Source organism: Aspergillus bombycis, assembly GCF_001792695.1.
Source record: "Aspergillus bombycis strain NRRL26010 chromosome Unknown contig00004, whole genome shotgun sequence".
Classification (NCBI taxonomy): Eukaryota; Fungi; Ascomycota; class Eurotiomycetes; order Eurotiales; family Aspergillaceae; genus Aspergillus; species Aspergillus bombycis.
The window spans coordinates 256,837-281,841 of record NW_019170006.1 but is presented as its reverse complement, the minus strand read 5'-3'; the positions used below and the strand labels follow the sequence as shown (position 1 = coordinate 281,841).

General features: G+C 47.1%; 8 protein-coding genes across 8 annotated transcripts; 3 read left to right on the top strand and 5 right to left on the bottom strand.

The window, feature by feature from the left end:
* Positions 1 to 192: 192 nt before the first annotated feature.
* ABOM_001125 (putative SNF2 family helicase/ATPase) lies at positions 193 to 5,448 on the bottom strand (the record flags this gene model as incomplete). The annotated part of the gene is made up of 1 exon (XM_022528255.1): positions 193 to 5,448. One exon carries the CDS (start codon positions 5,446 to 5,448, stop codon positions 193 to 195), a length of 5,256 nt encoding a protein of 1,751 aa, XP_022393975.1.
* Positions 5,449 to 5,939: 491 nt separating this feature from the next.
* Positions 5,940 to 7,592, top strand: ABOM_001124 (glutathione synthase; the record flags this gene model as incomplete). The annotated part of the gene is made up of 2 exons (XM_022528254.1): positions 5,940 to 6,238; positions 6,344 to 7,592. The coding sequence occupies 2 exons, from the start codon at positions 5,940 to 5,942 to the stop codon at positions 7,590 to 7,592; spliced, it is 1,548 nt and encodes a 515-aa protein (XP_022393976.1).
* Positions 7,593 to 7,932: 340 nt separating this feature from the next.
* On the bottom strand, positions 7,933 to 8,735 carry ABOM_001123 (uncharacterized protein; the record flags this gene model as incomplete). Its single annotated transcript, XM_022528253.1, has 2 exons — positions 7,933 to 8,666; positions 8,723 to 8,735. The coding sequence occupies 2 exons, from the start codon at positions 8,733 to 8,735 to the stop codon at positions 7,933 to 7,935; spliced, it is 747 nt and encodes a 248-aa protein (XP_022393970.1).
* A 1,365-nt stretch (positions 8,736 to 10,100) lies between these two features.
* Positions 10,101 to 11,804, bottom strand: ABOM_001122 (uncharacterized protein; the record flags this gene model as incomplete). The annotated part of the gene is made up of 3 exons (XM_022528252.1): positions 10,101 to 11,512; positions 11,567 to 11,696; positions 11,796 to 11,804. 3 exons carry the CDS (start codon positions 11,802 to 11,804, stop codon positions 10,101 to 10,103), a joined length of 1,551 nt encoding a protein of 516 aa, XP_022393882.1.
* Positions 11,805 to 13,118: 1,314 nt separating this feature from the next.
* On the bottom strand, positions 13,119 to 14,557 carry ABOM_001121 (uncharacterized protein; the record flags this gene model as incomplete). The annotated part of the gene is made up of 3 exons (XM_022528251.1): positions 13,119 to 13,368; positions 13,445 to 14,316; positions 14,381 to 14,557. The coding sequence occupies 3 exons, from the start codon at positions 14,555 to 14,557 to the stop codon at positions 13,119 to 13,121; spliced, it is 1,299 nt and encodes a 432-aa protein (XP_022393971.1).
* Positions 14,558 to 15,386: 829 nt separating this feature from the next.
* Positions 15,387 to 15,868, top strand: ABOM_001120 (DUF167 domain-containing protein; the record flags this gene model as incomplete). The annotated part of the gene is made up of 2 exons (XM_022528250.1): positions 15,387 to 15,623; positions 15,710 to 15,868. The coding sequence occupies 2 exons, from the start codon at positions 15,387 to 15,389 to the stop codon at positions 15,866 to 15,868; spliced, it is 396 nt and encodes a 131-aa protein (XP_022393972.1).
* A 204-nt stretch (positions 15,869 to 16,072) lies between these two features.
* On the top strand, positions 16,073 to 16,633 carry ABOM_001119 (uncharacterized protein; the record flags this gene model as incomplete). Its single annotated transcript, XM_022528249.1, has 2 exons — positions 16,073 to 16,209; positions 16,279 to 16,633. The coding sequence occupies 2 exons, from the start codon at positions 16,073 to 16,075 to the stop codon at positions 16,631 to 16,633; spliced, it is 492 nt and encodes a 163-aa protein (XP_022394059.1).
* A 753-nt stretch (positions 16,634 to 17,386) lies between these two features.
* Positions 17,387 to 19,225, bottom strand: ABOM_001118 (UPF0187 domain membrane protein; the record flags this gene model as incomplete). Its single annotated transcript, XM_022528248.1, has 7 exons — positions 17,387 to 17,736; positions 17,798 to 17,971; positions 18,033 to 18,382; positions 18,444 to 18,569; positions 18,628 to 18,712; positions 18,767 to 18,914; positions 18,980 to 19,225. 7 exons carry the CDS (start codon positions 19,223 to 19,225, stop codon positions 17,387 to 17,389), a joined length of 1,479 nt encoding a protein of 492 aa, XP_022394057.1.
* Positions 19,226 to 25,005: the final 5,780 nt, after the last annotated feature.

The following is a 25,005-nucleotide window of genomic DNA, read 5'->3' as shown; positions in this document are numbered from 1 at the left end:
CGGGGGTATTGACAATTGGTAGAATGCAATGCAATATTCACGGGATAATGTGGATTAACGAATAGAAACAAGGCTTTGCAACTGTCAATGCTTGCATGACGCTAAAGAGGCCCAGGATAAAACAGGATGGAAAGGAAAGACCAAAACTCCGAAGTTGGTAAGAATGGCCAAGTTTTAGTTATTTAAGGTTTCTCACTGGTAGCGGCAAGGGTCATCGGAAGTATCGTCTGACGGTGTTGTCGGTTGCAAGAGCTCGGTATGGGCCGTATATGCGGTTACATCATATTGCTGGACGTTTGTATCGAAACTGGCGCCATCCATTTGAGGAGGTATCTGAGTACCTGCTTGTCCTAGGCTTCTGGTAGGTGAAAGCCTGAAAGGGGAGTAAGGTGCGGTGTTTTCGTTAGGTGGCTCGCTCTGAGCATAGCGCGACGCATAGATTCCTGAAGCTGAACTTATCGCGGCTGCGGATGTTGAGGGCATAGGTGTCCTAGAAGGCTCTTCGTAAACGCTCATGTCTGGTGCTAGAGCGGGAGGCCCAGTATTGTGAGCGCTTGACGGAACCATTGACGGCATATAAGGTGTCTGAGGCAGCATGAGGACTGGTTGCATAGGACCTGGCTGCATGGGAGTTGTTTGCGCGTATGACGATGGGGCCCTAGGCGGAGCTTGATCCACGGACAAAGCCTGCCTTTGCCTTTCCAGTACTAACCGACTGTATGCCTCTGGGTCGGTGCGCTTAAGGCGCTCGTCACTCAATTGCTGTTGGACACCTTGTCTCTCTTCCTCAGTCAATTTGTCATTATCTTCCTTCTGAAATGTTTCCGTGAGGGCAATATTGCAGATTGACTTCTCCTCGCCATTATCGCCCATGATGATCTTGTCCAAGACTTGTGGATCCCTCCCCAGATATTCGGCGATGTCTTTTTGAGGGACCGGCTTTGCTGGGAAAAGATATTCGCCGAGTGACTTTTGTGCCCAACGAACCGGATTCTTCTTATCGACAACACGGAAAGCAAGTTGGGTCTTGAAGACAGCCTTGTTATACATTACCTCCTCAAAGGTACCACCGGCAATGAAACGGTAAACATACACTGGTTTCTGCTGGCCCAGGCGATAGGCGCGTCCAACAGCCTGTTCTTCCCATACCGGACTAAATTTAAAGTCGAAAATGATGACCCGGTTCGCTCCAGGAATATTCAAGCCAAGCCCTCCTGCGCGTGTTGAGATTAGGTACACTTGCTGCTCCGAGCCCCGATTGAATCTCTTTGTCGCATCTTGTCGAGTCACAACGGGTGTTCGTCCATCTAGCCGGGAGTATCTTCGATTCGATGATTGAAGGATGTACTCAATATAATTGAGCGTTGGGATACTGTGTGAGAAAACTAAGATCTTGTCACCAGCCTTGATAGACTCGTCGATTATCGAGTTCATTATCCGCGCCCGATGAGATATTTCTAAGGCTTTTATGTCAGGGACTCTGGCAAAGATTTGTTCTTGGTCAGAAACCAGCTTTTCCGAATCTGGAAGGCCTGCTTGCGCGATAGGTTCATCGCCGGGAATCATCTCCTCGCCTAGCCTCTTGTTTATTTTCTGCGCATCGCTTGCTCGGCTTAGTAGTTTGTCTCTAAAGCATGATGGATGGTTGCAACATAGACTCAGAATCGCAAGCCAGGACCATAGTTGTGCACTGCCGAAAGCGCCTTTCCCTTGCAATATAGTCTCGACATATGAATTATATGCTTGTCTTTGTAGGTTCGTCAAGGGAACCGTTATGACGAACTCGACTTTGGTTGGCAAACTACCAGCAAGCACAGAGATATCGGCACGATTGATCTTTGGGGCAAGGATTTCTTTGAGGACTTGAAGCTTCACCAAAGACTTTCTCCTCTCGGTGTACGTACTGTCTACGTAAAGTCCCTCCGTGATAGGCTCCACGAACTTTGCCTTAAACTCCACAAATTCACCGAGGTAGCCCTCTGCAATCCAGTTGATCATGGCATAGTAATCGATAAGATTGTTTGCAAGAGGGGATCCAGTCAGGGCAATGCGGCTTTTAGAGCGGAACTGCATGGCTGCTTGCGAGATGCCAGTGGCTGGGTTTTTCATTTTGTGGGCCTCGTCGGCAACAATAATATTGGGTCCTTCGAGAAGGCATTCTCTGACTTTTTCATATTCACTGTCATTTAGCGGCTTTCCCCTTTTATTTGTCTCCTTGTTCAGGATCCATGTTCGGAATAGGTCATAGCTCATGATGAGCACCCCGCCTTCCTCATCCCAGTCACACATCTCCTGCAGCCTCTCTGGCATTGTGGAGGAAGTTGTTATCTTCCTTAGGGGCCCGATGCCCGATTGGACAGGAGCCCACATGAGAAACTCCTCAAACCAATTTTCAATTAAGGACGATGGGCAGAGAATCAGCGATTGAGATCTATGAAAAGCTGCAGGAACCTGCTGGTGTATCTTGGGATCATCGGAAGATGCTGCTGCAGATATTGTTGCAAGGAGCGATATAACCTGCATCGTTTTCCCTAAGCCCATTGTGTGAGCGAGCAGGCAACCTTGTTTGTTCTCATCTTCTATCAATTCTCGCCACATGAATTGAACGCCATTCAATTGGTGGGGCTTAACACGCAACCCAATTTGAGGGTCTAGATAAATTGCAGGATTTCCGAAGCTGACTGCCTGACGTGTAGGATCAGTGTTGGTGCTGCCTATTTTCCTTTCGAGGATCTTTCTCTGCTTCTCCTGCAGCGCGACACGGAGCTGTGCGCTCTGCTGACTCTTTTTCGCATTTTGACTCTCCTTAACCTCTCTCTTGCGCTTTTTGTGGGGAGTGTCTGTATGATCTGTCTCTTCCTTTTCATTGAGCCGATGCATCTTGGAGTTCCTCTTCTTGCGGTAATCAGTGAGGCGCGCGCAGAGTTCGTTGAAGTACGCGGCAAAGCTGCTGATTTTAGATTGAGCGTTGAGTACGAGACTCTTCTGAATTCCTTCCGACGCAAGATGGACACAGTTTACCCACGAGATATAAAAGGAAGTAACACGCATGACTACACGGCTCTCAGCTGCCTCGAGTTCTGGAATCATTTCTTGATTCTTCAGCAAGAGCTTTAGACCAGTTCCTGTGAGTTGCTGCAAATCTGAACTAGAATATCGAGGAACTGCCTGCGCCAACTTATTTCGCTCTTCAATAGAAAGGGTTGCAATCAGTTTTGCTAATAGTCTCCGGCGGTCTTGTCGCTCTTCAATTAAATCCCAAGGCACCGACACAAACTTGTCCATGTCGTGTACATCAGGAAGACTTGGCCGCTTCCTGGGTTTGAACTGGTTCAGTTGCGTTGTTTTGTAAACGGGAATCTCGACCATCACTCTGGGACCAATGTATGGCTCAGGGGAAATTGAGCAACTCCGTCCCGATTTGATAGGATCCTCGACAGGTTGCGTGATAGCGCGTGGCAGCGGATTTAATGGCGGAGTCTCAACCCTATACTCCTCATTATCTAACGCTGGTGAGTCTTCTGTGAGGTCAATGCATTCTATGGGGAAGGTATTCTTTTGCAAAGGAGGTGGAGACGGAGACGGAGAGCTAGACTCCCGAAAAGGAAGTTTTCTCCCCCTTGTATGTCGTCTAATGCCAGAAGGGCTGATAATGTCATCGTCACTTTCCGATGTTGGTGGGGTTCGAGCTTTGCTTTCATCTTCAACGTGTATGGGCTGGTCCCCAATATCAGAATTGTCAATGAAATCATCCATAGAAACATCAGACAAATCGCCTGACTCTGAGTGAAGTGATTCTTCATCCCCAGAGATACGTTTCAGTCTTTGTGCGGGTGTAGGCATGACAGGGGCCGATATTTTGGGAGGACACGTTCCTTGCTCAAGGGTCGAAACACGCCACCGATGTTGTTGGATATCCATCACAGTTTGCTCCAGGCTCTGACACTGAGCTTGTAGCTCGGTCCTCGTTGCATACTCACTCTCACGGACTGCGTCCTGCAGTTTCCTAAGACGCTCATTTAGAGATGTTATCTTCTGACCGAGCCCTTTAATTTCTAGGTTGGTAAACCTTCCCTTCTTAGCTTTCAACCAGAGCTTGCGTGCCTTTCGCTGTTCCTTTGGCAAGCAGGTATCATGCCACTTGCTTTCATATTGGGAAATACAATCTCTGATGACCGATTCCATTTCACTGGGCGTGAGTTTAGAGGGTTTCCCAGACCATCCTTCTGGGTGTTCATCTTCAATTTCTTGCCAAGTCTCTTCATCAAACTCACCCTCGGATCCTGAGTCTCCATACAATGGAAATGTATCCTGACTTTCATCTTGCACTGGGTACCGCTGGAGAAGATAAGAGAAAGGGTCAGAAGGAGTTAGCATCTCTGCCGACACTTCTCCAGAGACTACTCGCGACCGAGTGAGTTGCGGCCAGTCTTCTATATTTTCTGTGCTAACAGAGACCTTTCCATTCTTCGCAGTGTACAATGTGAAACGTTTTTCGCCACTTTCCACCATGGACATATTATATGGTACTATGGCTGATCGGATTTGATCTTGGGTAGAGTCCAGGGTTATGGGCCTTTGTTTCTGGAAATAATGAAGACACCTGTTCACAAACAGACGCTGTGCAGTTGGAAAGTTTGATCCAACCATTGTGAAGGACTCATCATTTTGGTCTAGATCAGGAGAGTAGAACAATTGGGATGGTGTGATTTGTCCCGGTCCCATATACCACTCCTTGGCTTGCACCGGATCGGACGCATGCTCGTTATCAACTCGACTTTTAGTCAGAGTAGTGAGGTCTAGTCGTCGCCGTTTCTTCCCATGTGTATCGACGAAAATTTGCTCATGTGAGCGGATACGCTCAACGGGGTCCAAATCTTCTACACGAGTCTGCAAGTTTGTGACATGAGAAGCATCTTGAGGAGTACTTGAAGGAGCCGTAGGTTCTCCTGAGTTAGGTACGCCTGCCAAATTAACAGCGTTTGTACTCACCACCGGAGATACACTGGGGAGTAAGTTAGTACGTTGTGGAGTTGCGTCTAAAGATACAGGATCATGGTAAAGCGACGGGATGACTTTCTGAGAAATTTTCGGTGTAATAAATGCTGAATGACTTGGAGTGTGACACTCTCTAGGAGAATCAAGCCGACTTTTAGAGATCTGATATTTTAAAGAGCGTCCTTGAAGGTACCGTATTGCCGTGAGCATGGAACTCCGGTGTCCAAGGGCCCTCAATCCTAGATCATCTCGCAGTGCGCTCTTATCGACATCATTTAAAAGCACTTCTCCAGTGATCAGATTGTCGCGGAGAGCAGCCTCAAAGGAGGTAGGGTCAGGCCGAGGGGCCCCTGACACGGACTGCGACCATGGGGTGTGTGGATTATGGCAAAGAAACTGGACCACATCGTCGACAGACCAGTCGACAGGATCTGTTCCCTCATCTGGCATTTGGTCTGTTCAATTCGAATTCTTAGCCATCAAGGTAATTAAATATTCCCGATCATGCAAGTAATCTCACCAGGTCTTGGGCTTTCAGCCCGCCGGAATTGATTATGCCCTCGAATCACATCCAGAGGCCTGCGTTGTCTGTGATTTAGTAGTAACTACAGTTCAAAATAGCAGTTTATGCAACATGGCACGTGCAACGCGTCGAGTACACGGTGCTCAGTAGGAAATGAAAAGTAAATTGATCTGCAAGTAAAGTTGGCGTTACTGCCGGCTGGAAGGGCGGTGTATCAAGCGGTGTCTCGGAGATTTCGACGATAAAGTGGATTGATAAGCAGAGTTGAGGCTGCCCCCCACTTTTTGGTTGTTGATGAGATCGGTTTTCTTCTCTCTGCGCAACTTTCTGAGGCGTTTCCTGCTTAAAACAGTTCTACCCTTGGTGTACTTCTCCTACTCATTCCTTTTGAAAATATAGTCTGTCAGCTGCATCCACCATGGGCGAAATTTATACCAGTTATCCTCCTCCGTTGAACCCCGCACAGAAGGAATACTTGGTGACCACCATCAAGGATTGGGCCACGCAGAACGGATTGCTGGTTCGCCCTGCGCCTTCGTTTGTTTCAAAGGAAATTGATCCTTCTGGGGTATTAGCGACGAATGCGCCTGTCACTCTCTTCCCCAGCCCCTTCCCGAGATCATGCTTCAATGAGGCGACGGCTTTGCAAACTGTATATAATCGGCTCTACGCTGCAATAACATGTAACGAAGAATGGATTGGCAAGATCATGGAAGAGTAAGATACATCCTAATTCATCTCTAATTGAGCGGCGTGCGCGACTCAATTGGCGTGTCATTCACGAACTAGACATGAACCGAACTAAACGATGTTGGCTTGTAGTCTCATTGATGTGGATGATTTCATTTCGCACCTGTGGAAAGTCCACCTCGCTGTCAAAAAGGAAGGATACGTTCAGACACTGTCACTTGGACTGTATCGGTCGGATTATATGGTCCATGTGCCGTCCAGCTCTACGGCACCTTCCTTAAAGCAGGTTGAATTCAACACTATTTCATCATCATTCGGAGGCTTGTCCTCACTTGTGACATCTCTGCATACCGAACTTCTCGATTCTCCTCCTGGCCATCCAATTGCGTACCCGAATCACCCGTTGTTCGAGTCGAATGCACCGCCTGAGAACACAGCAGTGGAGACTCTTTCCGCTGGGTTAGCTGCAGCGCATAATGCCTACGGCCCGTCAAAGTCCACACCAGCCCTTCCCACGTGTATTGTATTCCTGGTCCAGGAGAACGAGAGGAACACATTTGATCAATTGGCGCTCTTCCGGCAGCTGACCAAGGCTCACAAGATACCCGTTTTCCGTTTGCTCAACTCCGAGATTCTCGATCACACGTCGATCCCTAGCTCCAACCCATCACGGCCCCTTATATACTCGCCTCCCCATTCCCCAGAAACACAATTTGAAGTCACGACAGCTTATCTCCGGTGCTTCTATGCGCCGACTGACTTCAAATCGGAGCGTGACTGGGAAGCACGGACTCACGTCGAGCGTTCTGCAGCGATCAAATGCCCCACAGTTCTAAACCAGCTGGCCGGTTGTAAGATTGTACAACAGGTACTAGCCGAAACTACGGGCCCCGACCACCTTGCAGGCTTCTTACCTGATACCGACTCAGCCGTTGTTGCAAGGCTCCGGAAAACCTTTGCGCCCCAATACGATTTGGCCTCTGGTGGCCGTGGCAGGGACCTCGCCTTGAATGTCGAAACAGCCATGAACCACGTTCTTAAGCCCCAGCGCGAGGGCGGTGGTAACAACATCTATAAGGAAGCCATTCCAGACTTCCTACGCTCCATTCCCGAAAGCGAATGGAAGCGCTGGATTCTTATGGAGTTGATCAGACCACCTACTGAGGCAAAGAACATTGCCTTGAGAACCGATGGAGAGGTTCTAAGTGGGGAAGTCATCGGAGAGTTGGGTGTCTATGGAACTATTCTCTGGGATCAGGCCGATGGAAAGATCACCCACAATGAGCAAGGCGGATGGCTGATGAGAACCAAGTCCAAGGATGTCAACGAGGGAGGAGTTGCAACAGGATTCTCCAGCTTAGATAGCATTCTTCTCTATTAGAACCAGTATATTAGAACCAGTATATTAGAAACCATATGAAATATAGAGCAGTCTAAGTGAAGTTATAAACTTTCTTCCTCTTACATTGAATGAGCACGTAGAATCATTATGAAACATTGCCAATCACTACTCATGAACAAACTATTCACACAGTCAAATAACCTTTCTTTGTATTGCAGCAACTGCATATTTTATCAGCCATCAGAGAAATATATAAACACCCTCAAACCCCCCATCAACTGGCACCTCCGAAGTTGACCACGTGAGCCATTCACCGCACAACCAAGCATCGTCAGAACTTGGACATACATTCCACCCCCCCCATTCTATCGATCACACCTCATCGAGAGACATTATACCTGAAAGTGTCCGGCCACTCATTATCAGGCAACTGCCTCCAAGAAGCCAGGCCCAACTGTTTCGCGCGCTCAGACAACCTAAAGAACACGCTCTGCGCAACCCTTATCCGCTCACTGGGGATCTCCGCCCTCCCCTCATTGAGAAAGTAATCTAGCGGATAAGTGGAAGGCGTATGCGCCGCCAGGGCACGATCAGCAAGATGTACAGGCGCGCCATCAGCATACACAACATCCATGGTGGTGTTGTAGCGGATCTGATCGATGGACCAGCGGTCGACGCGCTCGACATCGATTTTGTTGAGACGGCCTGGGGTGCCACGACGGTATGTCCAGCAGGATAGGCGGAGGGGACGACGGGCGTCGCGCTCTCGACGCATGTTGAGGGCGTTTTCGGCGGGGCGGAGACGCGGAGGCGCGGGCATGCGGACGCGGATGTCGCGGTACGTGAGGCGTGGATCGGTGCGCATCCAGTACTCAAGCAGCCAGCCTGGCGGGTTACTGGTGATGTACCGCGGGAGGAAGGGGAAGTCCCAGATCTCTTTGCCTTCGTGGTCGAGTGCTGCCTCGCCGTTTTCTTCTAGAGCGGAGAGGTTGGGGAGGTCTTGTCCGATGGGTGCGTCCATGCGGAACAGGATCGGGGGCAGGTTGACTTCCGAGTAGGGGGTGTGGTGTGGGTGTGGGCAGGTGTGGTAGCGGTCTGTCGGGGGTGAGGTATCTGTGGGCTTTTGTTAGGAGGCACATCGTTGTGCTAGTGATTGGATGTTTTCTTACGTTGGCACTGCATCCTTGAAGCACAATGGTGATACTCTGGGCAAGTCGGGAAGAGAGCTTGGAAGGATGGCTTGGCCTGTCAGGAGGAGCAGTTGAAGGGGTAGGAGGACTGCTTTTATAGCCGTCTTGTGGGAATGATAGAGCTACATGTCTACGTGAATAACAATGCTTTGACTGGATACTCTAGGCAATAGTATTGGATCTTGGTGATTGAATCCATGATGCTTCGGTGAAGAATTTATCTTAAGCAATGGGATTGGATCAATGCAGTAGGATTATATACGCCAGATGCAATGGTGAAACACACGCTAAGCTTGAATAATCGGAGTTCTAAAGAGACAAAGACAAGGTGGCAATCTATGATGCGTATCAGGAATAGGTATGTCTTCTAATTGGGGCAATGTCCATCTAGAATATCCACTGTGTCTTTTATATAATGGCTTTGCCTCCTGCCACTTCACTGAGATATACTTTACCATTTGGAGACCTAGCGTGAGACCCAATCTCTTTTGTCTCATTTACGCAAGCAGTTAGCAAGAAGCAAGCCACAAAGGAAACTCGAAGAAACAAAGAAGAAGGGTGGTCCAGACAAAGAGACATAAAATACCATCTACGACCTACAGGACTCTGTCCATCACTACTTTGAAATATGCCACCCTCGAGCTTCTTACTTGCTACATATCCCCTTGACTTTCCGTCAGCACTTGCTCTCGAGTCTCAGATCTTCGACACGATTATTGTCCTGTCGAGCTCTGAATTCAACATGACTATGGTTGTATGTACAAGTCAGCCCAGCAAATTTACATTGGACATATGCCCTAGTATTACAACATTAGCTAACATTACTAGGGAGTTAGAAGCCATTTCCCCCAACGAACAGAAGCAACTCATTTGCAATAATTATATTGCACTGCTGTACAGAGTTTGTACATACATAGCACGAAGCAAGGCAGTTGACATGCGCGCTTTGTGACGGAAATAAATACATCTTGGCATGCAACTTTAAATGAACATCAACGCGTCCGGCGAATATTCTCGCTGCAGTACCAAAAGACCAAAGAAACAAAGAGATAAGGACAAATCGCTAGTACGCCTGAGCAGGGGATATCGGAGCACAGATTTGACTCACAATTTCAGACATTATAAAAATTTCTGGGTATTGGGAAGCTCAACAACAAAACTCGCGATGGGACAAAAGTAAAACGACTAAACGATCAAAGAACAAGGACGGACAAGCAAGGCTAAACAACACGATTCGAGAGGCATCGCTGTGTGAATACAAAAAGCTGAAATTAACGGCAGCGCAGACAATGTCGAGTGCCGCGTTGCGGAACTGAACATCATCCCTACCCAATTCCTCCTGTCATGACCTGAGAAACTATTTTTGAAAATAGTCGTCATAATCGTCAATATTAATGTCATTGATATCGCCGATGTCCATCATCTCTATGTCCTCGGGGGCCATGTCTGGGATATCGAAGAGGTATCTGTCCCTGGAGAGGCATTGTTCGAACAGATTGTCAAAGACTCGGTGGCGAACATCAAATGGCAGATCGGAGGCGGAGTACGGGGTCAGTACATCAGGATACAGTCCATGGGAAGGAGGAAGCAGTTCTTCGTGCCAAATACCAGCGCCAGTTGGGCCAGACACAAGCGTGAGGTTGGTATAGATGGGTGTAGGATACTTCCCGAAGTGGCAAGTGTTGCCGCAAAACCCTCCCCTAGCCAGTTTCAATGGGGAAGGGCGTCTACGCTGGACTTTTCCTGGCGCGATGGGTTTCAAGGCCTTTTTAGTATTGCGTCGTGGTATGGAATCTTTGATGCTCACTGTCAAGTCGATTTCTGCCATGCAAACGGTCTCCGGCAGTTCGTTATCCGGAATCCATCCTGTGATGACAGGCAGAGATCCCTCTGAGCTGTCGTTGCTTTCGTCAAATGGAATATAGGATGGAACGTAGTTGAAAAGCTCTGTGACAGTTTCGACTGTGAGGTTATCTACTGTGAAATCGATCGAAACGGACTCCGCGGCAAGGGGTACCACTAGGGACGGCCCTTCTTGAGCGGTCTCCTTCGACGGGTCTACCTTTCCAATGCTCGCCGATTCCTGAATGGTATATGAAAGGCCAACCGACTGCTTTTCCTGGACGATGTTATTGAGGTGGGCGTGTTCCGTGGCAGTCTCTTCCTGCACGGGCGTCTTTGAGGGCTTTCTACCTCGAGCTACTCGCTTCACCTTGTTGTATTGATTGGGTAGCGGGATTCTTCCACCATCTTCTCCGAGGGCTGGGTTGATCAAGCCGGGAGTTATACCGCGAGTCGTATTTAAAGCGGGGGAAATCCCGATATTCTGCATCTTTTGAAGTATGTCATGCTTGAGCTGCTGACTACGCTTGTTACCGGAGTCCCATGCAATCAGCGAGAACTGCTGGCGGAAGCGGACACTGCGTTGCTGCAGCGCGTTGTCTTGGATTCTGAAAACCGGGTGCATTCGGTCAGTAATATCTCTGAGACGAATGCGTCTATCAAGCCGCATCCAAGCTTCCACTCGGAACTCCTCGACCGTCGAAGCAATGTTGTCGGGAAGTGTCGGGAGATCGCGCAAATATTCGCCATGAATAGGGTAGCTCATGCGGGGCGGGTCCGATTTACGATCTCGCTTGTCTTCGGGCTCGAATTGGTAAAGTATGTCGGGAAGATCTGTCCACGACCATTCATCCTGGCCCAGTCGAGAAGTGGTAAAGTTGCGGGGGTCAATGGCTTGAGGGCTGTCCTGCCGGGGCACTGGCTTTCCTATGCTGTTGTCAGCACTGTCTTTTTATTTAGCTAGAGAAAGCACCGCCTCACCCTTTTCCTTCTTTCCTTTGCTTTTCTTCGCACTGACCTTAGCGCTCTTTGGGGTCTCAGGATTCATGGAGGCATTTGGCTGCTGGGACAGCTCGAGGCCTTCCTCGGGATCAATCATCTTCGAAATTGGCTATGATTCATATTAGTATACAAATCGATATTAATATATCCCGTATACTGTTGGGCACCAGAAAGAGCTGACTGGAGAATGACACTAGCATCGGCATACCTGAGACATGATGTCTTCCTCGTTCTTAAGATAAACCCTGAAGAGGTGGCTGTTCTACCACTGATATCGAGCAGTATGTGAGCGAGAGATAAACGAGAGAACGGAGTTCAATTGATGCTGAAGCTGACTTGCAGTTCAGGGTCTCGTAATATGGACGAAGAGGTCTGAAGCGGTTGAAGCAATCCCAAGTCTCTGTCAAGAAGATTCGAGGGACAAAGTGGGCGAGCCATTATGTCTAGCAGCGCGGTATTCTTCATGTCTACTCTGAATAGAAACGGGGGTGGTTGGGAGTATAGTCGTCCCAATTGGGAAGTTGAGAGGGTTTCAAGTCGCTGTCGACAATATTCACTATTCACTGAAGTTGTGTCGTGAGGTCCTGCTCCAAGCCCCCTCCTCGTCAACTTTGACCCTCACTTTCCAAAATGCAATCCATTGCTTTTCTCTGCAATTGAAGCGATGAGATATGCGATATTTCGCGTTTCAAATGAGTCTCATATTGCTATACTACTCTTCATGCGTTGGCGGTGCGGCTCTTCGACCGATATAGTTGCGATGCCAGCATCTCGACAAGCATGCAGTTCCCCAGGCCAGTAGACCCACCAGGTGTCACGGACCTACCCCTGAGCAAGCCATAATTCATGAGTCAAATAAATCATTGTAGTCCTGGAAGGCTGGGGACTACTCTGATTGGTGTGACTCAAGCAGAACGTAGCTTTGTCCTGGTTCTCGGGCGAGAGTATATAGAGGCCTAGAGGGAGAGTGAATATGATTGTTCCCCGAGGTCTCTCAAAGCTCTGACGTATATTGTAATAGGCATTCGTCCAATCACAGTTCCCCAGCTTCTATTGTAAGATCGATGCAGAAGCAAGCTCAATGAATAGAAGCGGGACTACATCATCTGGCTCCCCTTCCCCAGTTGGGCCATGAAACTGAAGGTAGTCACCCCGTAATGGGGTGGGATGGGGGAGAAACCAAAACGACAGAAATATACTCAGTAGTACCCATGTGGTTCTGTAGGCATCTGCTGTAGCAACATTTCGAATGTAAGACAAAGGTGGGGAAGGAGTATAGGGTTTGAAGATTTCCCTCTGCAAAAGGGCTGTACAGTACATATATTAGGTATTGTCAAGCATCGCATTGTCCATGTTTCCCACAGGAGTGATGTTTGAAGGCTGCTAATTTTGAATAAAGCCAACATGCGATTCAATAAACAAAATGAAATGACACCATGGAAAGCTCAACAAAAATATTGACAAATTGTATCCCATCAGAGCAACAGTAAGCGTACTTTGATCCTGAGAAACGACACGTAAATTCTACCGGTCAACGCCGGGGCCTCAGTGACAACCGTTTAATATCCCTCAGACTATTCTCATAACGACGATCAAGATACTCCCAGAACGTAAGCTGGCTTCCGTGAAGATAATCATCCAGGCTCATAGTCCTTTCAGTATCTTCGGTCTCTGTGGAGAAGGATCGAGCTGGAGGCCCTCCATGAGAAGCCAATTCACGTAGTGTAGCGGGGTAGGAGTTGAAGTCGGAGGGGTACTGTTGAATTGATATTCTATCCCTTCTGTTGTGTGTGCCATTATATTCAATATTGCTTCACTGGATTAGCCTCTGATAGTAGTCGTGCATGAACAACTTACCTCGCAGAATAATTAAAACTTGGCCTTTCAAGATAGGAATCTGTAAGTCTGAAGTGATCGCTATTCGGAACGCCTTTTTTCCGTAAGTGCTTTGTATCCCAGTGCAACTGGTAGATGAATTCCGCTGGTTTAGTCTTGTGGCTTCGCTGGGGCTCATCGAGGATTACCGTAGGGATATGACCGGGGTGAGAGCTCTGCGTGACCAGGTGAGCCTGCTCCAAGATATCACTATCTGAGTGACCTGCGTGGGAAATAGAATCGGAGATACTATCGTAGGCTGCTCTTGGAGGCAGCGGAATGCGCCCACCGGCTTCGCCTTTAGAAGGGTCGATTAGCCCCGGTGTTAGACCTCTCGTGGTGTTCGACGCCGGGTCTATTCCCCTTGATACAGCCAGACGAGATATATTATTAATAGTCTTTTGTGCTCCCCAGCAGGCAACATGAAATCGTTCTCGGAAAGCCTTCCGGCGAAGTTCAATGTCAATTGATGTTAATCTAGGCCTGTACCTGGGGTTTACCCGGTCAATGATGTCTTGCCCAGTTATCCGACGATCGAGACGCATCCAAGCTTCAAGCCTCCACCCTTCTATCTTGGAGGATATCTGGTCCGGGAGGACTGAAAAAGCATTGATGTGCTTTCCGAAGATCTTGTGTGCGGTAGTACGAACAACGTGTCTGGATTTTCCATGTTCGGGTTTCAGGATGTACAAGATATCCGGTAAGTTCTCTATGCTCCAGTCATCCTGATCATTATGCGAAGCTGTCATATCGTCATCCTCATGTTCCCCCCTTAGTCGAGCCGTTTGGTTTGTTGGGCTAGGAGAATCCAAGATGATAATATGCGAGGCGGTATGTTGGCTCTGCGCAGTGCACTGTGAATCACAATGTAAGCATCATGCTAGCTAGCTTCAATAGTGAAGCAAAATGTCAACATACAGCGGAATCTGAGTTATCCCGACCCTGGGTCTCCATCCGGTGCATGCTGATGGTGCTTGGGTTGGATTCACTCTCGTCGTGAGCCCTCCTCACTCTCAACCTTCCCAGGATCACTCCACAAGGACCATAGTGAGCAGGTGTTATCATGGGGGTATGTCCACTTGGACTGTCTACCATCTTTGTAGTGAATATTGTCTGGTTTCCGGGGGGTGTCATGGCTCAGGTCTCGGGAAGAGACCCGACAGGACCTGCTGGACATGAGTGGATACCTCTTGTAAATGTTCTTGTAACAGACTCACTTCACTTCAAGTTGATCAGCAACAGGGCCGAGTTAAGAGGTGTATACCAATACAGACCATACAGGTTCAACTTTTGACCAAAGGATAAGTATAGTGTGCAATGTACTGTACAACTAGTGATTAGCTTGAAAGACATGAGAATGAAGGTAGTTAGAATATAAATTGTCGGCCCTGATTTTACATGGAGTGGCAAATGGAAGAGAGTCAGGAGAAATGTGCTTTCATTCGGTTGTGGCCTTTGAATACAGCAAACATTTTCCCATCTGGTCTTTTTCTCTACTAGCCTTTACCTGTGCTGTATAATTTAATCATTGCAATCAAGGTTTTAGTGATGTCGTGTTATATTGGGTATCCAGTCGGAGTTCCAGTAGTAGGCTCCTTCAGTTGCGAACACAATTGGGCTTTTGGTTACTGCTCTCTCTCTCGTTTCATGGGTGAAATTTCGTCTGTATTGAAGATAAAATGGAAAAAGAAAAACAAAAGAAGACGGAAGGAAAGAGCGGAAGTAAGACTGAAATTTTGGAGAAACAAAGGAATAAACTGCTGTTATGTAGTAGTATAAATAAAGTAAACAAACCGTTGGCTTTCCCCACATCCACACGTTAACAACTACTGGCACAACATTACACCAATTGACTACAAGCAAACCATCTCTTCAACTGAAATTCTCTTAAAATTAGATTTCAATCCTAATTCAGACCCTACCAATGTCGAACTCATCGTCTCAACTATTCCGTCTCATCCAGAATACGGCCACGAAACGCCGTAACCCCAACCAAATTTCGAACAAGTACAATCTACAAATCTCTTGCAACGTCAAGCCCAACGCGTCTGCAAATCGGGAAGGCATCATAGCCGTTGGCCCCGAGAAAGTGGACGTTTGCGTGGCTGCAGTCCCACGAGACGGCGAAGCCAACGCGGCTGTATCACGAGTGTTTGCCCAGGTACTGCTCTTCGCTCTTTTCATTCCTATGAATAAATAAAAATTTATTCTCAGAAGATATCAACCTAATTATCTCACGATAACCAGATCCTCAACGTCCCCAAATCCACGGTAGACGTCATTCGCGGTCTAAAATCGCGCGACAAGACACTTTGTGTTTCTGATCTAGAGATTGGGAGCGAAGGTGAAGAGAAATTTATACAGCAAGTGCGTCAAAGTTTGGAGGAAGCGGTGATCAAGAAATAAGAAGATCATCGGCCTGATCCTGGTGATCTCGCACGATAACTGTGGGACACCGGCGTGACATCACGGGAATTCCCCGAACTTTCTTTTTTGTTAACAGCCGATCTTTTTATTTGCTTTAAACACCATCCGCAAATATTTGTGCTTAAGTAGCCCGCCATTCTATGAGAAAAACCGAATCAGCAACAAAGAAACCCGAAAGTCAGAATGTCTTCCAACAACTCAGAACCCACGTCCTCTAAACGAAAAGCCCCCGATGATCGTGTCGCGTCTGAAGCAGCTCCGTCCCAAGAGATCCACTTCACTGCGCGCAATCCGCCATGGACCTATCTCAAACTACAGCTGTATGTGTTTCATGACTGTTCACATGCAAGCAGTGAACCCTACTAATACACAACGTCTGTATGCTATAGAATCCACCAACCAGGCACATCGACCGCCGTCCAATCTCAGCCTCTCGACCCGCTCACAGCTCGAACATACATCAACTCTGCGCTGTCGCAATTTCTTGGCCTGTCAGGCACAGCTATCTCAATCGATATCCTTAAAATCTTCCCTGAAGCTCCACAACCGAAGCCCACGGATAAATTCATCTGGGTGCGTGTCCCGCGCCAAGATGCCCCTTCTGTCGTCGCAGCGGTGAGCTCCTGGATCGGTGGAGGCACTGGTGGTAGCTCGGTGGGTAGTGTGGCGTGGAGGGTCTGTGCTAAGGGAAATTATCTGGGAGCTTTGACTCAGGGGTCCGGGGAAGATCTGTTCGCTCCATGATCTGTGATGTTGGGGAATTGTGCATCTTAGTGATCTCTCGGTTTATATCGGAGAAACAAAAATAGCGTGGACTAGGCCAGTTTCTCGGGGTCGGTCATCCTCCTACGACATGGTTATGCGAACGTATACAACACTCCCACGCTGTACCACGAGAAGTCGGGACGATGAACAGTCCCTATAAATGAACTTCACCGTGCAATGCGATGTTGTGGAGAACTAATATCCCGTCCCGGGTCCGGGAACAATCGGAGGATTATCATGAGACCCAGATGGCTGAAGGATGGTTTTAGTAGTGACCAAGCGTGGAGCACCAGCTATATTTCGAGGTAGTATGGCAAGCTGCAACAAATGAAGCTCGGGTGTCAGTCGCACCCTCGTGATTTCGGGTGCACTCTTACAGTAGATCTTATAGGAAGATCTATGAGTCGTACTGCAAGAAAGAGAGCCGTTTGCCCAAGCCCAAACAATCCAATCCTTTTAATATCAACAGTCTAATATATAAATCCAACATGTACATCTGCGCACCAAGTAGCAAATTTCCCAAAGCAACATATTCACAACGAATGACATGAATGTAATATAGCAGTAACGAGTGGAGTACTCCCTGTCCTTAAGCAACAGAAACACCGAAACGCGCATGCTCCAAATAGAGACCCAATGCCCGCGTTGATATCAACTTTTCAAAGAACAATTCCGTATTTTTGGGGTTTTCTCTTTTTCAAGTCCAAGTTCCAGCTTTTGACGCATCTTCGTCTAAACTGATTGTTTACTGTCCATGCTTCCAACAACAGTCGACTCATCCGACCCCAATGCAGACGAAGGGGTGTTGGCGATCGCCTTCGTTCTAAGCGCAGCTCTGATCTCCTCGACGCTCCGGTCCTTCCACTCATTATAGCCGTCCATGCTGAGCGGATACAGCACCAAGTTCTCGTCGCGGGAGGTGAAATCCTCGACACGAGGCGGTGGGGCAGCAGTGATGATATCCAGTTCCAAAGCAATCTGTCGGCAGTAGGTGTCCAGAGGAAGATCGTTGACGTCCTGACCGAAGGGGTTCTCGATTTCGCTGCCGATAGTGGCGAGACCGAGGATGATGTATGCGGCGACTGCATTTGCTAGTTAGTCTCCACGGATTCTCTTTAAGGGGTTAGGGTATGGATTATTTACTGATTGATCCTGGGATTGTCACCCATGTGAGGGAGTTGTAGAGTTGGAAGGGTAGAGACATGACGTAGAGCCAGGCGATTTGGGCGATGGCGATGCTGTATGCTGTCGGGAGAGGGGTGTCGAGCACGCGCTCAGTTCCCGTGACGACTTCATTCAAGGCAGCCAGGCCGTTGACTAGAACTTATGTTAGTACTTAATTTCACTATAGCATGGCAAAGACGCGAGTGGGACATACTGGCTTGTGCTTGATGCAAGCTGATGGTGAGAGTCTCGTTTGTGATACATCTGTCGATATAAGCCGACAAATGGTTGAGAATCTCCAAAGGAAGATGGCCCAGTGGCTTCGTGGATCGCTTGATGAGCTTCCTGGGATTCGACTCGGCAAAGGACACGCCCAGGTATTCACCTGTCGACTTCCAGAGTGACTTCCGCTGAGGCTGAAGGCGCTGGCGGTCATGTGCATCTTTGGCGAAGGTGTCAAGGTAGCCGGCCAGGCCCGCAAGATCTTCATAGGCGATATCCGGCTCGAAACGGAGCTTGTGTTTAAGCGCAACAGCGAAGGCCAGGATGAGGTTCATTGCGGTTCTAATATTGGTTAGAAAAGATGATATACATCTGGGGTCGTTTGGGATTGCCTCCAACGTACAGCTTTTGCAGAAGGTCCTCCTTTCCTAACTCTCCCTCTCGCTCGCTAGTGTTGACCCAGATAGTGCGAGCAAGATTGCGCGAGGTCTGGATCAGCAGTGACCAGTATTTGCGTCCGTCGGCCCATCTATATGAGTCAGTTAGAACTTTCTCAGAAGCATAAAATTCGGTAGTAGCTTGCTTACCTTTCGTAGGCCGTGGAACTCCGGAAAGATAGTGCCAAACCAACGACGAAACCCGTAACTGTGAGCAGAATGTTGTTGATCCCCACTAACCGTTGATCAGCCGAACGTATTCCTTCATGAACTTCCCAGTGATACTAACGAGGATGTACAAATTTCGAGATGAGTGTAATCAGAGTAGCCCATGCCGCAACAAAACATAACGGAAGGATCATCTTGGGCAGCACACTGCCATGCATTCGGAGAAAGGTGGGCCATTTCGAATGCTTGTCCAAGTCACGGGGGCCATGCTGGATGTGGAACTTAGTTAGGACATTGTTCATATCTCATAGATGATAAAAGCTCAATCACATACGAAATACCGATCCAGTTCGCTGGAGTTCCGTCTGTCAAGCATAAACTGGGAATCTCGAGTATTGGCAAGGTTGTCTAGAAAGGTCGGGCGTGGGGTTATACGGCGACCTGGTGATGACTCTCGTTCCGGGACGGCTCCTTGGTCATGATGAACGGCATGAGAACGAATGTCGGCTTGAACTGGAGCAGGACCCTCTCCAGCTTGTGCCGGCACGTCGGCAGCGGGTGGTGAGCTGTGTCCCTCCATGGAGAGTTTGGGAGTGTGCAAATGGATCAGGAGTACGGGGCCAACGAGGGTATGGGTGTAAGCGCTATAGAGACACCAACAAAGGAAAGGAGAAAGAAACGAATGGATGTGAAAGCGGGTGATTAGACCCTTTTGCAAAGGATAATAAATGAAATTGCCAGACTAAAACTAGAAAAAGGAGGGAACTAAGAAATAAGCGATGGACAAAAAGATGGAGAAGAAACGAGATCGAACTAAATGAATGGGTCCGCCGGGGTTATATCTACAGTAAATGCCTTCAGGCCATTAACCTTAAGTGGGCGCAGACGGGGGTCCCGATTCTCGAGAGCCCCGGGGGGAACACCAAGAGAATAATTTTTCCGACTCACAGACAGCGTCAGTGCTAAGAATCTAAGAATAAAGAAAATGGGTGTGAAAAAAGGATTAGCCCTTGGGAAGGACTAGTCCCATGGAGGGTGTAGTGCGTAAGTCCATGAATAACTTCTCATGTCTTTGATGGACGGACGTGTAAAGAGTGGATCTTTGACGTGCAGAACCGGGAGATATGACATCCAATGGAACGGGGACATGGCTTGGGTCCAGGCCTCCTGTTTCACTTTGTTCGCAACGGCCTGAACTGCGCCACGCCCCGAAACGTCGCACGGGAGTATCCGCTCTTGACCAGACGCTCCATTCATTCGCTGTGTCCCTTTCCTTTGGAGTATTCTGGACCGTCGGAGGCGGCAAAGTCAAATTTAAATCTCCATACATTTTGGCCTTCACTTGAAACACGGCTCAGCTCTCCTCTGGTAGGGTGAGATTTTTGAATAACGCATCCTTAAAAGAAAAAAAAAGAGAAAGAAAAAGAGAGAGGGAATAGACTCGTATAGAGTTTATTCGGCTTTTTCCTCTGCATTCTTCCCCGAGGAAAGACTACCAGTGCTCTGGTAAAGAACTACTAAAAAAGGCCAGTATATTACCTACCTACTAGTAGTAGTAGTAGTAGTAGTCGCCCGTCCACTCCCTTGACTGTCCCACCTCGTGCGTGTCAAACTTTCTAGAAATCACATGACATCTGACTGAACAACTGCTTCTTAACGATTAGATATCGTGAGATGTTTTAAGGCGACATGGGTTCTCAACTATTCGAATTCAGGCCATCTATGCTCTCGCGCGAAATGTAAGATGCTGTAGAATGCCAATACACAGTACGATCTATGTATATTTATCGACCGGTAGTTTCATCCGAGTCGGAGAGAACTAGGTGCTCAAAATAGCATAGCTCGATGTCAGACGAGTCAGCACTCGGCTCATTGGGCCGATGGAGACACCTAGTGGTCGGCTCCACTGCGGGTGGTTGAGAAGTTCCCGAGTCACTCCAAAACGATGGGACTGCGAAGAATTCACTCATTCACTTTGCAACGCTTACAAGGAATATACTGTAACTATTGGCAGAAGTCGAATAAAATCATATCACATGGGGATCTAAAGTACCTTCTTATCGTGTTACTATCGACTGACATGGAAACGAAAAGCCAGTTTGATGACACACAGCAGGATTTGAATAAGGGGCTAGTGGCTTCGGGTAACTTAGAATAGACTTAAAGTTAGGTGGATGTCTTACAAGTTGCTACTCTCCCAACTTTTATTGCCTACCCGCGAACTGTTTCTCTACGGAAGCTTTCCAGCGAATTTTCTTCCCCGAATAGTCTAGCTGAGGGATACTTTTTTACCTAGCATCGAGCGATTTTAAATTGTGTTGATAGATGGATATCCAGATCACTCGGTGCAGAGAATAGTCTCCTTGTAATCCAGAACTTGTATATCCTGAATCTGGACAAGTCAAGCAAGATAACTTTACCACCGAAGTGTAAATAAAGGGTAATTATCTATCTAGCTCTCTGTAACTATGTGGGTACCAGGATAAGCAGATACTGCTGCAGTAAACAGAGAAGAATATACATATCGTTAGAAAAATAGATGGCCGTCTGCCTTCCTGGCAGAATAACCGCACAAACTCAACCCAACCTATGTCTATTTTGTCGCAAACCATACTTGGAAATTTTACCTAGGATGATAGAAGCTCTCCGCGTTTGAAAGAGATAAAGTATACAGTAGCATCACACTGGAGTATCTGCAGGGATTCTACTCTATACTACTCCATTATGTACTCCGTACAATGGAAATACGCCGGTGTGAATCCGCTGATTTGGCAGATGCTGCCCCACTTCGAGAACTCCTCATTGAATACAGTATTTCAGTTAGTTAACATGCAGGATGGTAGCTTAGTTAAGCCACTGTCACCAGGAGCGCTCGATCGACTGATTGTGGTAATTATCACCCCAAGCAGCTTTCTTGAGTCTCTCCTTCTCTTCATCCTTTCACTCAGACGTAAAACCGTCACAGATCTCACGATCCACGAGTTCATATTCGTCGCCCTCATCATCCCACCGCATACTAATTAGGTGTTAGATATATCGGTGCAAAATATAGGTATTCGGGTGCATGGAACGGGGGAAGATCGTCATCGGCCTCTGGTTCCTCATCATCGATTACTTCACCACCAAGGTTGGCAATGTGCTCCTTGACCCTATAGAGCTTTGTATTGGCCCCCAAGCTACTCTTTATCCCGGCTTCTTAGGAGAGATTTACTCATTGTATTGTGCTACTGTTGTCCCGTATCTTAATCTGTACAGAGTGAAATCAAAGATTAGCGAGATCTGAGGCCTCTTTGCTGTTAGTGTCTCGCTTGATAAATATATTTCACCCTCTTGATTATGCCAAAAGGTTTGATAGCTGAGTATGTTCTTTGGTCGAAGAGTGAAAGGGCGGGATGCGTCGAGTTTGTTAAATGGTGATAATCGCTGGTTTTCGTGAATCATTACATGGCCATAAAGTCAAGCGCTGGCATAAATTGCGGGGGTTTAATTGAGATGGCCAGCTGAAGGGAACGTAAAAAAGGGCTGACAAGAAGAGCCGGCATCAGTTTCACATACGAGGGCTGCTTAGCTCGTTGTCGATCTGTTCCCGCATAGCCTCTCACCGTAGAGTACCACAATATCTGCCGATATGCCCCCGATGATAGGTTCTATCACCCGACACTAGGAAAGGGCTGTGCACAGCAGTACTTATACCCCACCCACCTAACCGATGGTAGATTGGCCACAGCTGAATGAAAATCACGGCGTCATAAAGGTTCTCATGAATTGAAGGTAGACAATCCGTCATCTCGAGGATGTTAGAAGTGCTAGCGGATACATCAGCAGGACCAGCAGATACAGTTTCCAGTATCAGGGTGGGGCTTGCTAAGCCATCTTGCGGGGGAAATCAGCTTGTCACCCACCTGGAGGCATACAAAACAACCTCCGTTGGTAAAGTAATCGGCAGAGAGATGATGGCGAAGATGACATACTGGTTAGCTTTGTGCAACAAAAAATCAGTAGCCAGCATTTCATGTACGCAGCTCGTTCAGAAGGGTAAGGTTGACCTTGGCCATGCAATCCAAGTAGAAAAGTTTAGCCCGGAGTAAGAGAAGTCAATTTTCTTTTGCTAAAGGCGTTGGGCCCTCGGCGGAGAAAAGCGAAGCCGAATCACATTGAGAATACTGTTATGATTCGAAGCTCTGCTTGATCTCTCGCATACACACATATACCATCTTTAACTGCGAGGTGTCACTGAAGCTGGCTTCGCATTCATAAATCAAAAACTGTGGATGTATCTTTTAGAACATTGCGCTTATATACCCCGAGTACAATAAGTGCCTGCGATGGACATATAGATTCTATCAGCTGCTAGTTAGCCAGTTTAAAGAGTGATTTAAATGTAGTTCATTGGTAATATTCTTGTTTAGGCCTGGTAGTGCTTCAATACTGAGGTTAGCAAGATCAATATTGGTTGGGCTGGCCGTTAATATATTGGTTGAATATATAATAGGAATCAGACTTAATAACTATATATAAAGCTCACATTTGACCGCCAATGCTCAAATCAATACGCTGGACCTGTTGCTCTCATGTAAACGGATAACTGGTGTAGATGAAGGGAAGGTAAGCCCAAAGGTATGTTTTCAACCCCTGGTCCTGTTACGGTGCATCCAGTCAACAAGCCGAATTGGTGGAGCATCCCAGCTGATTCCCCATCTAGTGTAATTCTTTAACGAGAGAAACCTCTCTGTTAGTTTATTTATAAAGTGCTATTTTGCTGGATGTTTGACTTGAAAAAAATGGAGAATATGAGGTCAGGATCAGTTTGTTAATTCTCTTTTATTTTGGCCACGACAAGATCCTGAATTATGGAAGAAGTACTAGTACCTCTCTTGTACAGGACGGTATCTGATACGTCTGGTTGCAAACTACGAAAGCATTCCTACCACGGGACGACGTATTGTTTGCTCGGAGGGATATCGTCGTGCGACTTTCAAGCGTACTACGATTGGTTCAGTTCTTATTCGAATCAGAGAGGTCTTTCATAAGGTTGAGATATGAGGTTCGTGTGGTGATGGGATTGTACGAGAATCACCTTATAATATAGGATCTGCTTCAAATTTATTGCGTAGGAGTCAGAGTCACCTCAAGATTTGGCGAACCACTCTGCAGTATGAATATGTACATACCTCGGTGGTCTTGGCGTCATGTATAGTCGCAGTCTCTATACCCTCCTCCACCCACTCATTCTCGAGTGGCCTCCAAAAGCCACCTGGCCTACATAGGAAAATATTCATGCTGATCTTGATTTACCTCATCGACTAGTTATTCCGCCCTAAGATGTCTGATGCTCCTAGTAGTACTTAATTCTGGGAAGTATTACTATATTATGTACTATTCTACGGAATAGCGTACCTACGAATAGCAACCTAAGGAGTCCACGACGTGAAAGGTATAGTAAATGTAGAAGGCTCAATCGGTATACAAACACGGAAATCCAGACGTCAACGTGGATACAGTAGTAGATCTACTAATTTAATGTCTAAAGTATCTTATACTCTAAAGTAACTACAAAAGCAGGAGATTATACTAAAGAAGCTGCCTAGAGCTTGTAAAAAGAGCCCTGACTCGTCTACTAAGATAGTAATAAAATAGCTTTTCAAAGACTATAAACGAGTTTCTAAATAAAGCTATTATTATAAAGTAGAAAAGCAGAGAACTATATGCCGCGTATGAAAGAATGCTTAAAAAGAAAAAAAAGTTCTCTACTAGACAGATTACTATAGAAGTAGGTGCTTCAGTCCAGGAAGCTCAGGAGCTTATGCAGAGCAGAAATTCTACTAATAAAAGTTATATCTACTACCCCGGCAGATATAGTATCTGTAGTAGAAAGTCAGCGTGTAGGCGCTCTATCAAGGTGCTCTGGATATAATATCCTAGGGTATAGAATTACTCAATATTCCAATTGTCAGGCTACTTGAATTTTCTATAGAAATACAGATTTTTGGTGTTTTGAATAGATTCAAAATATGCGATGCGTGGAATTCGAGAGGGTTGGAATGCTCGGTTACGTGGAACGCTCGCTTTCCGAATACGTTAACGTCATACAATTTTTTACCGATTCTATGATTCTATCTATATGACAATTTTTCTTATTTTGGCTATTGATGTACGTGGCCAAAATGCTCAGTGATTCGTATTTAGTCGCCTAGTTTGCTCTAGTTATCCAGGAATTCAGACGCTCATGCATTAATATCTTTGGCCATAGAATTACTAGTTTATTCCGAATACTATTTATGTTGACATCTTGGAAAGTTTTTTCTGTATTAGGGCCTCACCGAAGAAGGGTTGTGCTTACCTATATACCAAGGAGCATTA